This window comes from Triticum aestivum, chromosome 4A (genome assembly GCF_018294505.1).
Source record: "Triticum aestivum cultivar Chinese Spring chromosome 4A, IWGSC CS RefSeq v2.1, whole genome shotgun sequence".
In the NCBI taxonomy this organism is placed as follows: Eukaryota; Viridiplantae; Streptophyta; class Magnoliopsida; order Poales; family Poaceae; genus Triticum; species Triticum aestivum.
This window is the reverse complement of record NC_057803.1, coordinates 701,804,402-701,821,856: the sequence shown is the minus strand read 5'-3', so window position 1 is coordinate 701,821,856 and position 17,455 is coordinate 701,804,402. Positions and strand designations below refer to the sequence as shown.

The 17,455-nt window shown below is 42.7% G+C and overlaps 1 protein-coding gene across 1 annotated transcript; it reads left to right on the top strand.

The window, feature by feature from the left end:
• Positions 1–2,818: 2,818 nt before the first annotated feature.
• LOC123084329 (uncharacterized) lies at positions 2,819–5,323 on the top strand. The gene is made up of 6 exons (XM_044505991.1): positions 2,819–3,367; positions 3,476–3,543; positions 3,877–3,926; positions 4,086–4,300; positions 4,718–5,229; positions 5,320–5,323. The coding sequence occupies exons 1-6, from the start codon at positions 2,819–2,821 to the stop codon at positions 5,321–5,323; spliced, it is 1,398 nt and encodes a 465-aa protein (XP_044361926.1).
• Positions 5,324–17,455: the final 12,132 nt, after the last annotated feature.

Below are 17,455 nucleotides of genomic sequence, written 5' to 3'. Positions count from 1 at the left end.
GCTTGATTTCGTGGGCCGGAATATCTACGCTGCCGAGCATACAAGAGTTGTTCTCTCTAAAAAGTAGCTGCTTTCTTTCACTAAAAAAACACCATCTTCTCGTTCGATCAAACACACACCTGACTCATTCGCTCGGTCAGCAACTCACCCCTATTGATGTCTGCTAGTTGACTTTCAACCAAAAAATGCTAAAATCTAAAAAGTTCTTGTAGTAAAAACACGGGTTTGAAAATAGTTCACAAATTGAAAATGTTGATTAATTTCGAAAAAACAAATTCAATAAAAGTTCACGGATCTGGAAAATTTTCAATGATTTATTTTAAAAGTTCGCAAGTTTAAGAAAAGTTCATCGATTTTCAAAAAATGTTCATCCATTTTCCAAAATATTTCATCAATATTCAAAAAAAAATCATCAATTTTCAAACAAAGTTCATCCATTTTCGAAAAAAGTTCATCGATTTTGAAAAAGTTCATCAATATTCAAAAGAAGTTCATCGATTTTCAGAAAACAAATCATCCATTTCCAGAAAAAGTTCATCGATTTTGAAAAAAAGTTTCATCGAATTGAAAAAAATCTTCAATTTTCATAAAAGTTCATCAAATTTGAGAAAAATGTTTCATAAAAATGGAAAAAGTTCATCGAATTTGAAAAAAAACATCATCAATTTTAAAAGAACATTCATCAAATTTGACAAAATTCATCAATTTTCGAAATAGTTTATCAATTTTGAAAAAATGTGAAATTTAATATAAAAAAAAGAAAATGAACAGGAGAAAAGAAACGGAAAAAGAACAGGAGAAAATAATAAAAGGTGAATAAGAAACGAAAAGGTTGTAATTAACCACGTTGGTGTGTGCGGTCGACTGGCTACCATAGTTAGCACAGCTCGTGGAGGTGGTTTGTACGAAACCTTCGACTCACATATAGATAGGAACGAGGCCCACTGCGGCGCATGGGTGTGCGCCCGTTTGCATTCAATGAAGAAACCGGTGCTTAAGGCGCCGTTTAGGGATTGCCTAGAAATGCCTCCGAAGGAACGCTTCTCAATTAGTTGCTCTCGACGAGTTACCACAACCAAGTGAACTAAATAGGCCAGCCCGCCAGTGGCAGAGGCAGGGGGTGCTGGCAGGGCCCTTGGCCCCCCAATGCTCTCAGAAATACAACTACATGTGCTCTTGATCCTCTATTTGTCAAACAAAATTAGCAAGATTTAGATATTTTGGCCCTGTCTAACATCATATAACATGTTTGACCCAGGGGCGGACGCACGTTGTTACGAGTGGGGGCCCAGGCCCCCACTCAATTTCCCGTCGTCCCCTATATACATCAGGTGGCAACTAGCAGGCCCCCGGTCGGGCCAGGGCAAGTGCCCCCAGTCCCTTCGGCCATTCTACGAAAGCCCATAAAAGAAGCAAACCAAATCGAGAAAAAATGCCCTGGTGTGCATGTCCTGCAACACACAATGATGAACGCATCGGAGAAACCGCCCGCCGCTTGCCGCTTCGACTCCTGGAGATCAGAATATGATGACCATTTATTTACACAATCGCATTATTAGTTGTACTAGTTAAAAAGAGCGTAAGGTTATCATTTCACCTTTCTTCCCCCACCCCTTCGTCTAACCTTTCATATATATAATAATCAATCACCTTAATTTACTTATCTTCTAAACCAATTCCACTTTAATTTACTTTAAACTTCTAATCAAAATATAAGGTAATTCATGATCAGAATTTGATGAATATTTATTTACACAATCGCATTATTATCTCTACTACTTAGAAGAAACGTAAGATTCTCATTTCATCTTTCTTTCCACCATCCCTTCGTCCAACCTTTCATATATATGATAATCAATCACCTTAATTTACTTACCTTCTGAACCAACTTCACTTTAATTTACTTACTCCCTCCGTTACTCACTCCGTTCACTTTTGTAAGTCATTTTAGACAACTCAAAATAAGTTGTTTTGCACATTGTCTAAAATGTCTTCAAGGTCTTATAAGAGTGAACAGAGGGAGTACCAAACTTCCAGTCAAAATATAAGGTAATTCATGATCAGAATTTGATAAACATTTATTTACACAATCACATTATTATTGACAGATAAATGACAAGCTAACTTACTAGGATAGTTATATCCCGTTGCAGCGCACGGGCATTATTCTAGTACCTAGAAAAAGGATTAAGATAAAGAAGCGAACCGTCAGCCACCGCCCACCGCCAGTGCTTCGAGGTCTCCAGGATTCAGATTGGTCTGGTTCTCTGGTCGTTGGTCGATCTTAGCTCGGCGGCTGCCCACTCACCGGCCGCCCGGCCGCCGGCCGCCGGCAACCTCGGTGCGGCCGCTGGCCTACATAGGTCTGCAACAGCAACCTCTACAGAACTGCAACTCTTCTCATCCCCTGATTCATCGCCTCATCTCCCCTAGGTAAAGACTCAATGCTCAAGTACTTGATTCTGTTCTCCTGAACCACTCTGGTCCCTATTCCTTAGTTGATTCGTTGGTGTGTCTTATGTAAAATCAAATGAAAATATGCAATCCCACTAGTACAGTACTAGTATGCTATCACGCATGTACTCTTGGTTCTAACAAAATAATTATAGGATTAGTGTGACACTCCACTGGTAGGTTAATTTGTACAATTTGGGAATTTTGTGTGCAATTCAATCAAGCAAACCATTCTATTACTAGTACTGACATGCTTACTGCTAGTGTGCTGACCTTCTAGTTCTAGTCTGCTACTACTAGCATGCTTTGTATCTGAATTTTTACAATTAGTAGTTCAACTATTTGACAGGGAAGAAGGAAGATAATGGAGAAGTATTTGATAAAGAAATCAAGAGATGTCAACACCACCACCCAAGGTCCTCCTGTCACCACCAACAGTTCAAGTGGTAGTGGAAATGCATCAAGACCTGTACCAAGACATAATTCTGCTGTGCCTGCACTAATTGACTTGAACAAGCTTCCTCGGGATCCATCTAAAAGGAAGCGAATGGCAGATTATCACCCAAACCAGCGTGATGAGATAAGAAGAAAGTATTTAATTTGGGGACCTAATCAGCCTGACATTGACTTTCCATACAGAGAGTTTGGGAAGAAGAAGAAGAGGAGGAGGTTCAATGCAGATTGGTACGACGATTATGCATATTGGCTAGAGTACAGCGAGAAGGAGCACAAGGCCTATTGCTTATGTTGCTATTTGTTTAGAGACAACATCAAAGATAGCCACCATGGGAATGATGCATTTGTAGTGGAAGGCTTCAACAGTTGGAACAAGCCAGAGCGATTTGTGACTCATGTCGGCAATGGTAATAGCTTTCACAACAGGGCACTCAAGGATTGTGAGGGTCTACTAAAAAAAGATCAATCAATCTCTGCAGCCATGCATAGACAAAGCGAAATTGAAAAGAATGAGCATCTCATCCGCTTAAATGCTGCAATTGATGTTTGTGGATATTTGTTGCATCAGGGGCAACCTTTCCGTGGTCACAATGAATCTAAAGATTCTGAAAATAAAGGAAACTACCGTGAGTTGATGGATTACACTATTAAGTAGAATGATGTCGTTGCTAAGGCATTCAAGAATGCTCCAGAGAATAATCAGTTGTTGTCTCCAACAATTCAGAGAGATATTACCGAGTGTTTCGCAAAAGAAATATTGAGTTATGTGATGGAAGAATTTGGTAATGGTGCTTTTAGCTTATTAGTTGATGAGTGTCGAGATGTTTCCGACAAAGAACAAATGGCAGTTGTGCTCCGATACGTTGATAAATGTGCGCTGGTCCAAGAAAAGTTTGTTGGTGTTGTCCATGTGGAGGAGACAACAGCTTCTTATCTCAAGTCTTGCATAGATATATTATTTTCGCAACTTGGTTTGAATATTAAACAAGTTAGAGGCCAAGGTTATGACGGCGCAAGTAATATGTCTGGTGAGTTTAATGGTTTGCAAGCTAAAATTATGAGTGAGAACAAATCAGCATATTATATACATTGTTTTGCTCATAAACTCAACCTGGTTGTTTTGGCTATTGCAAAAAAGATATTCGATGTAGGAGATTTCTTTGATATGGTTTCAGTTTTGCTGAATGTTGTGGGAGCATCTTGCAAGAGAAAAGACCAACTTCGTGAGCATCATCAAGAAGAAGTGAGGAAAGCAATTGGTTGTGGAGAGATCTCTACAGGAACGGGACTAAATCAAGAACTATCACTTCAGAGACCAGGTGACACTCGATGGAACTCCCATTATAAAACATTGTTGGGTTTGTCAAAGATGTTCTCGTCGGTGGTTAAAGTTCTAGAATATGTTGAGAAAGATGGTACAGATACTGGAAAGAGGCGTCAAGCTAGAGGTCTTCTCAAATATTTCCAGACTTTTGATTCTGCATTTTTCTTACATATGATGATGATGATATTAGCTTTAACAAATGGACTGTCAAAAACCTTACAGAGAAAGGATAAAGACATTGTAAATGCTATTTCAGATGTGGAATCAACTAAACGGGAGTTAGAAAAGCTCAGAACCAATGAAGGGTGGGATTCTCTTATGAGGAAGGTATACTGTTTCTGTGAGAAACATGACATTCCAGTATTGGACATGGAAGATGCCTATGTTAACCCAAAAAAGCCAAGACAAAAGACCGGTATTAACAATGAACATTATTACCGCGTTGACTGTTTCTTTGCTGTTCTTGATCTGTTAGGAGAAGAGTTTAATGACAGATTTAATGAGGTAAATTCTGAGTTGCTTCTATGCATGTCTGCTTTGAGCCCAAGTGATTTATTTTGTCGTTTTGACAAGGCGAAGTTGCTGGAATTAGCTAAGCATTATCCTGATGACTTTAATCACAAAGATATGGTGACTCTTGAGCATGAACTTGGTCTCTACATAGATAATATACTCCATGATACAAGGTTTTCTAGCTTGGACAAAATAGGTGATCTAGCTAAACTGATGGTGGATACAACGAAGCACCTCTCCTATCCTTTGGTATATCGGCTTTTGAAGCTAGCTTTGACTCTTTCTATTGCCACTGCCACTGTTGAGAGATGTTTTTCAGCTATGAAGATTGTGAAGAATGCTTTGCATAATAAAATTGGTGATGATTATTTGAGCCATAGCCTAATTTGCTTTGTGGAAAAGGGACTGCTGGACGAAATTACTAATGAAGTGATTGCTGATCGTTTTCATAAGATGAAAGACCGTCGTGGGAAGAACGAAATGTAATGATCCAATATCATACACCTTTTGTGTGTTTACCATCTCCATTTGTATTTCAATGGCTAATACTAATATGTGTTTTTTCTTCGCAGATAATGGCATTTATATTAGAAATGAATATTCTCTTTTGCAAAGCATGAACTGTTGGGATATGAAGTCTTTTTGTAGGCTCTGATCACCTTATGTTAACGTGTTGTGTTACTATTGTCTATTGGATAATGTATCTTTTTTCGAACTTGGATGAAATATGTTATGACTTGCAAGAAAATTGCTAAATATAACATATTTACATGTTTATAAGCCTTTGTGTAAACATGTTCGAGAGTTTTCTATCGCTGTGTGCCCCCAGTCGGTTTTTCTCCTTGGTCCGCCCCTGGTTTGACCCCGATCTATATTGAGTTTCTGGCTCCGCCACTGCAGCCCGCTATGGTCGTCCGTTGGCGATTTCATGTTAGGAATCTGTACGGACGAATTTTATTCCTGTAAATGTTGCGACGATTGAAATAAAGCTTAGCAAGAATGTCTCAAAAAAGGAATTTGTATGGCTGACATATGGCTGTCACGTGAGGATGCTCTTTGTCAGTGATGAAAAGATGACGCTCAGGAATCGGGACGTTCTTGTCCTGCCGGAACCAGCGCATGAACGCCAGATTGGGAACCAGGCGAGCGGCATCACTAGTTCCTTTCTGTCAGTAATCATGGACGCTGGGACATGTATGCTGCCATTGAGACAGCTGAAGATGCCCTGGCTACACAGGGCATGTTCCGCCATATATTGCTTCATAAAAATGTTTACTGGAATCAAATAGTAGCGACTTTGGTGGAAAGTGCAACCAAATAAATCTACCTGGCTGCTATGTGCTACGTACCGACTTAGCTTAGGTTATTTGTAACCTCTGGATAGTCGCCTGCAAATTGCATGCTGTATCCGGTGGATATGGTACAGATGTAGCTTTACACGATGATCCTGAAGAACATTGATTCTAATTTGTTCCTACGGCACAAGCATGGATGAGATAAGCACGACCGTAGCCACACTGCAGGGTCTTGCTACAAGTTAAGCCAATCATCTCCGAATTTGTTTCTTTCCCTAAGCCTCCTAATCATACATGTTACTGATATCTTCTTGGTTTTTTGTCTACCACCATCTCTCGTGTTTATGTGAATCTGTTTATTACACGAAAAAATTCAGAAGACCGAGTTATGTGGAAGTGAAAACGTGGACGGGTTTCATGCATGTTCATACAAAGGATGGGTCTAAATATATAGGATGAGAAGTGTTGTCTAAACATGTGAAGGTAGGTGGTGGTAATTAAGTTAATAAGATGCACTGGATAGAGGTGGTGGTGTTGTCTCTGTAAGAAACACGTGCAGAACCATTGTATTATATTTCAGTTCCCTATGCCCTGAGCTACAATGTGTGGCACTGATATCAAGAAAACTGATTGAAGAAATCATTTTTAGCAATCCTTGTGTTTTCTTTAGCAAGGGCAACCCCCAATTTTCACCGGACGCAGATCATCTGACGTGCCTTCACGCACGGCAGAACCACGGGAAAAAATCAGCCATTCGGTCACTGCCCAGCCCATCCAACGGACCTCTGTTATTCATCAACAATCTCTGAAGTGTTTGAAGAACTTCCTTGTTTCTCTATACGCTGAAACATGTCGCGCCAAAAATTGCAGCGCACTGGCCTCGTTGCTATCGAGCAGCAGCCGTTGCATCGCCGTCAAGCTGCCGCCGCCGTCGGTGCGTCACCGTCGCGCTGCAGCCTCTGCGTTACCGTCGAGCCACGTCGCTGCCATATCGCCGTCGAGATGCCGCAGTTGGAGGAGCACATCCCATCCTCTGTCTAGTCTTCTGAAGTCTGAAGTGCCCCAAGCTTTGCTAGTGGTCTATAGTTGTGCCTGTTTCTCACCCCAAAAATTGCAGCTGCAGTGGACGCGTTGCTGAATCAAATAGAGCCATTGCTTGCTAAAATACTAGGACTCAGAACACATAGCAAACCTTGCACGTACAGCTGTGCCAAGCACAATTCAAATATAGCATAGTCTGTAGTTTTATCAGCGAAACTGAAGTGCTATTCCAATTTTCATCCCCTAATCAGCCAAGCATTCTTCTAATAGAGTACTCAAAATTGTAGAACTGAAACTCAAGTGCTACTGCAATGTTTAGCACTGAATCATCCAAGCATGCTATTTGTACTAACAAAGTACTGAATATTTTAGCAATGAAACACAAACTATTTTTCAATATTGAACACTGAAACTCAAGTACTAACAGAGTACTATTACTACTTATATAAATCCCCAAAATGCCAATAACATGAGTGTATTTCACAGGACTACTGATACATCGACTTTCCACTGCACGCAAATCTAGAAACCACTTCCTTTAATTATCAAAAGAAGATGTCATGGCAAATGGCTTCAATGTCCTCTACTGTAGAAGTCTGCATTCCAAAAAATAATTTTATCACGATGTACAGCTGCTTTGTTGAACATACTAGCAGAACACAATTTCACATGACACTTACCGTCAAGATATCGGTAAAACTAGGTGCAATAATATAATTATCTGCGAAACAATTACTCTCGGTCACATTCTGGTTGCTCCAATAATCATTGTTTTCTATGGAGTGGGATTATGACGATGGCCCCATCCCATCTCTTTTTTTCTACACTGAGGGATGTGCTCTTTAATGTAAATCATGGTTAGGTGGAAAGCACAAGGCTGGATTCGATATCGAAGCGTCCGAGTCATACATGTTTATTGAGATCGTCTTGATTTTATATCTGCCACTATCCCCCATGTTTTTGTGTATTGCAACATAGTACTTAATATATGAAAATGGACGCCAGAGAGTTAAGAGGAAGTGTAAAGCATGGATGAATGAAAGATGATGCCCTACGAGTTTATGCCAAAATGAGGTCAAATATATAGGAAAGGGAAAGTGTTGTTTAAACATGTGGTTTTGCTGTTTAAACCAAATCATTTCACAGACTTCTTCGACAGCTTGGCGAGCGCCTTTATGGGCGCCGTCGGCTTCCTCGCTGGCTTGCTGCAGGCATAGCAACGGGAGGGTGGACTACCGTCACCAGGGCCACTGCGGCCTTGCCACCGCCCTTGCTGCTAGCCTTGGTTGACGTGTCGCGGCCTGAAACAAGTTTTTATTCCTAAATCTCTTCCTTGGTGCAGGCGCCGGCGCGTAGTTCAATTCTGGGGGCTTTGTGCCGCAGCGGTGGCCGTCAGGGTGGCGGAAGGGTCTTGTGATTCCATTCCTCCAGAGTTGGGGCCATCGATGGTGGCGATGGCGGTGGTGGCGGCGGACCTAGTAGTCTACCAATTTCTCGGCCTAGTGATCTACCACTTCCTCTTGTTTTTACGACGCTAAGGACAAAAAAGAATCTGTGCACCTATGCTATGCAGAAAATTGATTAATTGGTGTGTTTTTTTTCTTTTCTAGCCCCTCAAATATTTGTAAGTTTGTAGAAACTTCTAAAACAACTTTGTCCAAAATTGAACAGCGTATATGATATACATAGCTCGTGTTAACTATCGTGTTCCTCGATAGCAGGTTTTATAAACAAAAAAACAGACCAATTCGACAAGCACAATTATTATGATACACAAACAACTATACAAAAACATGTTTATACAATAAAATTGCTTTCCGTCACACTGAGTTGCTTTTGAAAGAATCATTTCATGCCTAAAATTTAAAGTAACAATGTTTGCATGGAAGATAAAGAGAGAAATTTTAATTATAATAACTATAGGCTTAAAACTTGCTTTTCAACCCGAAAAATCATAACCAATGATCAATTTATTGATTTAGTATAGAATAAGCATGTTTGGACAACTAACTTGTTGATACTAAGTTGCTTCAAAAGTAGTATTACGTATCTAAAAATTGTGTATAATTAATTTTAATGATATACAAAGAATTATGTACTAAAATCTTTCTTTTAACAAAACAATTAATTAATCAACTTACTTTTTGTAACATCAAAGTTGTTTTAGGATGCGCTTGGGATAGATGTATTTTGTATGGGGATATAAATCTTATAGGTGTATGTTACCGGCCGCTTAGCAATTTTAGGTTGGAAATAAAACGATGGGCCAAGATCTGTATTTTTTACAGGCGTAGCTCAAAGCAAAACGATAATCCAAACAGGGCTTTGGATTTTTTTGAGAATGTTTCATTACAAATCTAGTTCTGAATTACATATCATGAGAAATCGGCAAAAATGTGATTTCAAGGAAACAGATGCAGACTTATTGAAATGTGACTCCTATCACTACAGGCTGTAATATCTTCCTTCCAGCCAGTACAATACCACAAGTCATGTTTGGAAGCGACAAGATGGGTAGTGAGGTCCTGCACCATGGAAGATTGTGTGATCATATTGCTACATGTTAAAGGAACCATTCAAGTATTTGTTTCTTTCTCGATGCCTCCCAGTCATACATTTTCATTGACATTGTCTTGATTTGTGTCCACCATCATCTCCAGTGTTCATGTGTACTGAAACATGTCAGATGAAAAATAGTCAACAGAGAATTATCTGGAAGTGTGAAGTGTGGATTAATGAGAGATGATGGGCTTTCCTGCATGTTCATGCGGCAATGGGGTCAAATATAAAGGAGAGGGAAAGTGATATTTAGACATGTGAAGGTAGGTGGGAAAAATAAAATGCACCTTATAGAGGTGGCCCTCTGTTTGAAGATATACAGCTTTTTAAACTATATTTTACTTTTCACGGGTCTGACTTGTAATGTCTGTCCCCGTGATCAAGCAAACCTGCAGAAGAATTGTTTTCAACAACAACTAGATTTTCGTTAGCAAAACAGCCTATAATTTCAGTTAGCAGAAACAAGTATTGTCAAATACAACAAAATATATAGAAACAGCAATCCTTTGCGTAATCCATGGGGTTTCTCCTTTCTTAGGCAAGTAAAGAGTAGTAATTGGGACGTATTTTCTTATATCTGAGCAAGGAGGCTTAATCTGGTATATGACAACTGTTTGGGACACCTAGGTGCGTAGACTCCTTGCCTTTCCACTAGTAGATTGCACTTAGATGTGCGCTGTTAGACTTGACACGCTTAAAATAAGAAATTTTGTCGAACAATCAACTTGCAAAAAATGCTTGGTTTGTTGCTCGTAACTGAATGCAAATAATGTTCCTATGTTTTCTACATTTTTTTTCAAAAGCTCCTTCCATTTTTTGGGAGATCATAATCTCCTTTCCGTTACAAAATTTTACATGTGATCTTGCTTAGCGGCCCATGTCCTTGACAGAGACATCTTCAGTAACCCGAGTATAAAAACTGGATGATCCTCACCATGTTCTCTGCCAACCCAATAACCATTGTGTACCTACACATCATCGTCATGGACAACGCTCTGCTTGATCCCCTCTTATTGTTTTTAAGTTCACTGCTTGAGGTCCAACGTCAATGCAAGACTGTGGTCTTTGGTTGTAGCCAACGGAGTTCTCCCCGTATTTGTTTCCTTCCCTATGCCTCCTAGTCATACATGTTACTGGCATCATATTGCCATTATCTCCCGTGTTTATGTGTGTTGAAATGAACCTAATATATGAAAACGGTCAAGAATAGTTGTGTACGTGTAAAGCATGGATGAATGAGAGATGACTGGTTTTCCTAGCGTTCAGGGGAAATGGGGCCAAGTATATAGGAGAGGGAAAGAGCTGTTTAGACGTGTGAAGGTAGGTGGGGAAATATATAAAATGTGCCGTGTAGAGGTAGCGGCCTGGTTTCTATATAAACAGATGCAGATTTTACCGTTCTGGTTCACCTTTCATGGGACCGTCTGAGTAATCATGCCAGGCATCGTGATCAGGAGAACTGATTGGAGTAACTATTTTCAGCAGCAATCTTTACATTCTCTTTAGCAAGGGCAACTCCCAATTCCACTGACAGAAACAAGCAGTGTTTTGGCTACCAGAAAACAAAATGAAAAAGAATATATATAAATAAAAACAAATAGAACCAACAAATATACGTCCTCTGTTCTGCCATGTTTTCGATTTAACACGTGAATTTGCTTAGTGGCCCAAATCCTTTGACAGAGGTATCCCCAACCACATCCGAGTATAAAAAATGGGAGCACGCCCATCACCTTCTCCACCAACCCAACCCAACCCAACCCAGTCACCATAATGGACCAGAGACCAGCGGACCTAATTAAACTGCTCGATTCCCTGATATTGTGCTTCTAAGTTTGCTGCTTGCTGGCTTGCTTGCTCCTGGGCCATGCCAGCCACGGCCATGAAGCTGTACAGCCTGCCGCTGGTCCTGCTGTTGTGCTTGCTGGACGGCTCGTCGACGACCGCGCTGCACTGCATTGACAAGGTGTGCCAGCAAGTCGACGGGGCTCGTCATGTCGTACGTTGGCGCTTCAGGCCTCCAGCTACTTCAGGCCCGTGTTTATCTGTATAGAAATCTACCTAATATATGAAAATGGTCAAGAGATAGTTATGTGTACGTGTAACACATGGGTTTTCCTATGCACTCTGGGGAAATGGGGTCAGATATAAAGGAGAGGGGGAATGGGCTGTTTAGACACGCGAAGGTTCGGTGGCGGCTTTGTTTCTATATAAGAGCATCCACAACCGTACTTTGCGAATCCGGCCCCTCAAACGTCAATGGACGCGACCGGAGGCATCCACGGGCACTGACCGGGCAACCCTCTAATCATGTCCTCCACACCCGTGTATCTCATATCCGGTTCCTCATATCCATACTAGCAAGTAACAAAGAAAAAAAGAACGTAGATCATCACACAAACATAGAATCAAACAGGGCAATGCACATTCTCATCGCTAGAATATCACCGACGGATGTCCAGAAGATCACCGAAGTCCACACAATTCACATAAACTTAAATTACATTACAAAATACTAGGATACGTCGGAGATTCACCACTTCCTCGTCAGCCCTTTGCCCTTCCGGTCACCGGCGCAGCTGAAGGCGTCGATGGTTGGTGGCGGATCGTCAGAGTCGTCGGAGTCGGAGAGGATGACGAGCCTTTTTTGCTGCCGGACCTCCATGTCCTGCTGTGGTTTTAGCTTCGCGAGCCGAGCCGCCTCTGCCCCTCGCGATCGGATTGCTCAATGGAAATCTGGAGCGCCTTGGCGTTCTTTCGCTGGAGTTGCCGTGCGGCCGTCTCCAAGGTCATAAGCGACCAGCGGTAGACCCATTCGAGGAGTCGTGCGTCCTCGTCGGGCTCTGCCTGCATCCCGTGGTGGCGATGCACGAACTGCACCGCCTCCCTCCTCTCCCTTTCCCATTCCCGCTCGCCGACGAGGAAGCTGCGGCTGCAGATCCGGAGCTGCCCCCGGTCTCCACCTTGGACCGCTCCAAGGCAATGCGGAGGGCAAGCTCATAGTCCGGATCAAGCTGCTGCGGGGAGAGGAAAGGACGGAGAGAGAGAGAGAGAGAGAGAGAGAGAGAGAGAGAGAGAGAGAGAGAGAGAGAGAGAGAGAGAGAGCTAGGGTTTCAGAGTGATGAGCCGGATGGGGTTTTTTGTGGGACATCCGTGCAGTCGGTTGTGGGCCAGCCTTGTCAGGCGACGCGCCTGGGTGTGCCCGGGCCATCCCATAACCGTCCCGTATCTGGGCTAGATATAAGGGGTGCCGGTCAGCCCGAGCGTTTGAGGTCCGTTGCGTCGTTCATGTGGTTCAAAAACTCCTGACCGGTTAGACCGGGCGAGCGGCCCGGGCGTTTGAGGCCGGTTTGGGGCGCCCGGCTGTAGATGCACTAAACACGTGCAGATTTTACCATTTTGTTTTGCTTTTCTTGGAGTCCAAGTTACGATGCCAGGCATCGTGATGAGGACACTGACTGGAGAAATTATTTTCAGCAATCCTTATATACTACTCCCTCCGTTCCTTGATATAGGGTGTATAGTTTTCTTGCACGAATATTAACGCATGGGCTGGGAGGGGAAATTTCGTTGGTTTTGGACGTAAAAGCCCCTGGTGCAAACACGTGAGACTAGAGAGAAAATTAGGCAAATCACGATCCTCTCTATCGCTGGCAGTTTTCTTCCTTATTAAGCCCAACACAAATCCCACAATATCCTCTCTGACTTATTCTCCCCTGATCGCTACCTCTCCATCGTCCCCGCGCATTTTCCAGCGAGCGAACGCGCGCAGCTTCGTTACTCTCTCCCGCGCTGCATAAAGGCAGAAGCCTCGGGCAAATTCAAAATTCCTGAAGATTTTGCTCACGGAAAATTTTCAGCACGGGAGGGAAAGACATTTCCACTAACAGAAACAGACCGTGATTTGGCTGCCAGAACACAAAATGAAAAAGAATAGTTGTGTACGTGTAGAGCATGGATGAATGAGAGATGATATTTGGTAGTGATATTTGTTGCACTTCACACACTCAAAATAAGCAATTCTGTCAAAAAAATAACTCTAAAAATAACTCTACCAACCCAATCACCATCGTGTACCGACAGATCATTATGGGCCACACTCTGCTTGATCCCCTCGTGTTGTTTTTAAGTTCACTGCTTGGAGGTCCAATTCAATACTAGACTGCACCCTTTGGCGGACGTGGAAATACCACGGCTCATGCTTGTTGCCAACGGAGTTCTTCCCGTATTTGTTTCCTTCCCGGTGCCTCCTAGTCATACATGTTTACTGGCATCATATTGGCATTATCTCCTGTGTATGTGTGTTGAAATCAACCTAATATATTAAAACGGTCAAGAATAGTTGTGTACGTGTAAAGCATGGATGAATGAGAGATGACGGGTTTTCCTAGCCTTCAGGGGAAATGGGGTCAAATATATAGGAGGGGGAAAGAGCTGTTTAGACGTGTGAAGGTAGGTGTGGGAATAAATAAAATGCGCCGTGTAGAGGTGGCGGCCTGGTTTCTATATGTAAACAGATGCAGATTTTACCGTTCTGGTTCACCTTTCATGGGTCTGACCTTCTGAGTAGTCATGCCCAGCATGGTGATCAGGAGAACTGATTGGAGTAATTACTGTCAGCAATCTTTACATTCTCTTTAGCAAGGGCAACTCCCAATTCCACTGACAGAAACACGCAGTGTTTTGGCCACCAGAAAACAAAATGAAAAAGAATCTTATATCTTAAATCTTATCTTATATTTACTAATTGCAGGCACCATTCGAGCCTCCATGTTAATCCACATCATCAAGATTAATTCAGCCATTAGATTAGAAATTTAGAGGTCAAGATCTATTACAAGACCTGTGTTTAGAAAAACACCACGTACGTAAATAATTGGACCCACATGTATAATAAGGAGACCCTACCCAACACGTGCAAAAGGAGAGTTATTGCCTTATTATAAAAAATAAACCATGTAGGAAGAAGAGTCCTCACGCTATGAAAAAGAGGCCAGCCTCACCCACGTTTCCAATAAATCATGTGCCTTCACCCTTTACAAAAAGAGAAAAAAGGGTACGTACAAATATTTTGCTACTCATCACACAACAAGGCAAGCTCGCAGGAAGCAACGTTTTGGAGCTCGGTCACAACTGGACCCGATATCTCGCTCGTTCAATTCTGTTTTGGGATGCGAACAAATCCAGCTAGCTTGGCAGGTGTGAGCCGCGCTAATTCCGGGATACGTCCAAATACCATACGAAACAGGGGACATGGTGTGGGACCGAAGACGAGGGCCCGGACGGACGGGAGAAAGGCGCAAGGTGGGCTGTGTCTCAGCACGTTACCTTTGGTGGCTGGGCCATGGATCAGATAATGGTCAAGAAGATTCTAAAAAAAAAGATAATGGGTCGAGAATAAAAATTGACGACTGAGCCGTCTGTCGGTCAGTAGGGCAACACCCCGTGCACCTGTCCGGTAAAAAAAAGGAAATAAAGGATTTCTCATGGTCTCGGATTGCCTTGTTCATTCTGAAAACCCTCGCCGCCGCCGCTTCAGTTGAGAGAGGGGAGAAACAGAGGACATAGGACCTGCGCCAGGACGGCCGTGCGCCATCGCCGGAGACCAGACGTATGGACACTGCGGGCATGGAGTTCCTGCTTGATGCAGTCGACAGGTTAGTCCCAAGTAGATCTGCGCATTCTGTTTTGCTAGGGATAACTTCTGCCATTTCGAGTAACCGAGCTTACAAGCATTTCGTTGTCTCCACCGGCAACGACAACGGTTCTCGCAGTTCCCCCATCCGATAGGAGTTCGCTGACAATCTAGAGCAGCTGGATCCAGATGCCCTGGGTTTACTAGTACAGAATGGTGGGCGGAGAGTTGAAGCCGGCCATGCGGGCGATGGGTCAGCCATGGCCGAGTACGTTGGAGAAGATGGAAATACAGGTGCACGAGAAGGGGTGCGTCGCCGACATCCCCCCCTCGCCGACAAGGTCAGCACAGTCCACTGACAGAATAAATCCAGAGGCGCCAGGCTGGACTAAGCGGTAAGATGCAAAAATTCAGAATTTTCTTTATCTGTTTGTCCCGGTATATGCGTATGTGTAGGCTTGCTGATCTGTACGGTGGGCATTTTTGGTTTCGGCAAACATCACAACTGATGAATGAAATGATGCACAAATAGTTTTCTCGCGAATTTGAAAAATGGTCGGCGAGCAGGACTTAAGGACTGAGGAATGTGCATATTTATTAAAATGCAGGTTACGCCTTGGAAGTGCACCGCCTGACCGAGCCCTTCTGAGCCCCATGCCCATCTCGGATGTCTGCACTGGAGCTCTCTATGCGCAAATATGCAGAGCAACCTGAGAAAAGCGTAATTCACCCAGAACTAGGACTGAGTTTCGTTCCTTGGGCGAGGCTTACGATTTCTACTGTCTGTATTCGTGAGAGGTCGGTTTTGGGATTAGATATGGAAAGAGTTTCTGAATGCTGAGAGGATAAAGAGCATGCAAGAAATCGTCTGTGGTTGCTTAGTGAGTCATGAAACATATACAGGAAACATATTTTTCCATGGAGAGGTTTCGCTTGATGTATGTGTTGATACATAGTGTCTTTCCTACTTGTTGGGCCTGCAGGGGAAACCTGAAGCTGAGAACAGCAGGTAGTGCAGATGCAAGTGCCCGGCGCTGATCAGGCTTCTGACCGGGCTGAGCAGCCAGTCCCCCCGGATTGGGAGTGAGTTCGAAGAGGAGGCGGACATGGCGACGCAGCCGGAGATTGAGATGGGGGATGGCTCAGCAAGATGAGGGGTGGTTTCCGGTTTCCAGCTATGAATGAGTGGGGTGGACTGGTGGGGAGTGTGGGTTGACATTTTATGTCCGGTGGGCTGGCCGCGGCATGGACAAATGCCAGCAAGGCTCGTGATGGCTCAGAAAAGCTGCCGAGCCATCTCTATCATGTTTGTCCCTCAACGGCAGCTCGGCACTCCGACGCAATGAATGCGTCACCGGCTCAATCGCAGAAAAGTCATATACGGCTGAGAAATACACTGGCTCGCACGGATCCACATGCGAACAAACGATCTGGATTTCGAGAGCAGCTGAGCTTGGGCTCAGAAGAGGATTTTCGAAGCAGGCACCCCTATTTCCTCTTATACAAGAACCACGTGTGTATCCGGAAAAAGACAAAAAAAAAAACTAGTACAAAAGGAGTCCAGAAGCCTCACGATAAGAAGGCGGCCTGTGTCCAAAAAAAACATGTGCATGGTTGAAAAATAATTTCGATACTATTAAAATGAAATGAACCAGAAATAGGTACATAAATCTCTCCATCATATAATCATTGCCAAGGTTATTTATTTAATATATGAAATCCTCTAATTGTGACACAAGAATAAAAATATGTTTAAACTGTTACGCGTCCAAAACTATTATATGAACTTAAAACCGCTAGGAAATATAGTTGAACGGATATCATTATTTTTTGTGGTGGTTCAATTATTATTATTTTTTGTGCTATGGGTCGGGAAAACAGATCGTCGATTATTTTAAATTGGTGCATCAACCAACTCCATTAAATTTTACTTTTTAGTGGTAAACAATTTTTAATTCATAGACATAAGCTACCATTAGATTTGATGTTAGACTGATACATTCTCAGTTACCAAGCTGAAAGAGGATTCCACATCCAAATTAGCATGAAAAGAAAAACCATGTACGCAACGACTTGATATAATGAAAAAGAAGTGCACAAATTAGGAATCCTCAAGCCTCACGCTAAAAGAAGCACATTCATGTTCGAAAAATAAATTTGAATCACACATACAGAAAT

What these genes read in the sequence shown, in the direction of transcription:
- LOC123084329 (XM_044505991.1), top strand. Translation starts at nt 2,819, where the DNA reads ATGGAGAAGTATTTGATAAAGAAATCAAGAGATGTCAACACCACCACC. An exon ending in ATTGTGAGGGTCTACTAAAA is followed by an intron (nt 3,368 to 3,475) that starts AAAGATCAATCA and finishes TATTTGTTGCAT; the next exon opens with CAGGGGCAACCTTTCCGTGG. An exon ending in CCAAGGTTATGACGGCGCAA is followed by an intron (nt 3,927 to 4,085) that starts GTAATATGTCTG and finishes ATATGGTTTCAG; the next exon opens with TTTTGCTGAATGTTGTGGGA.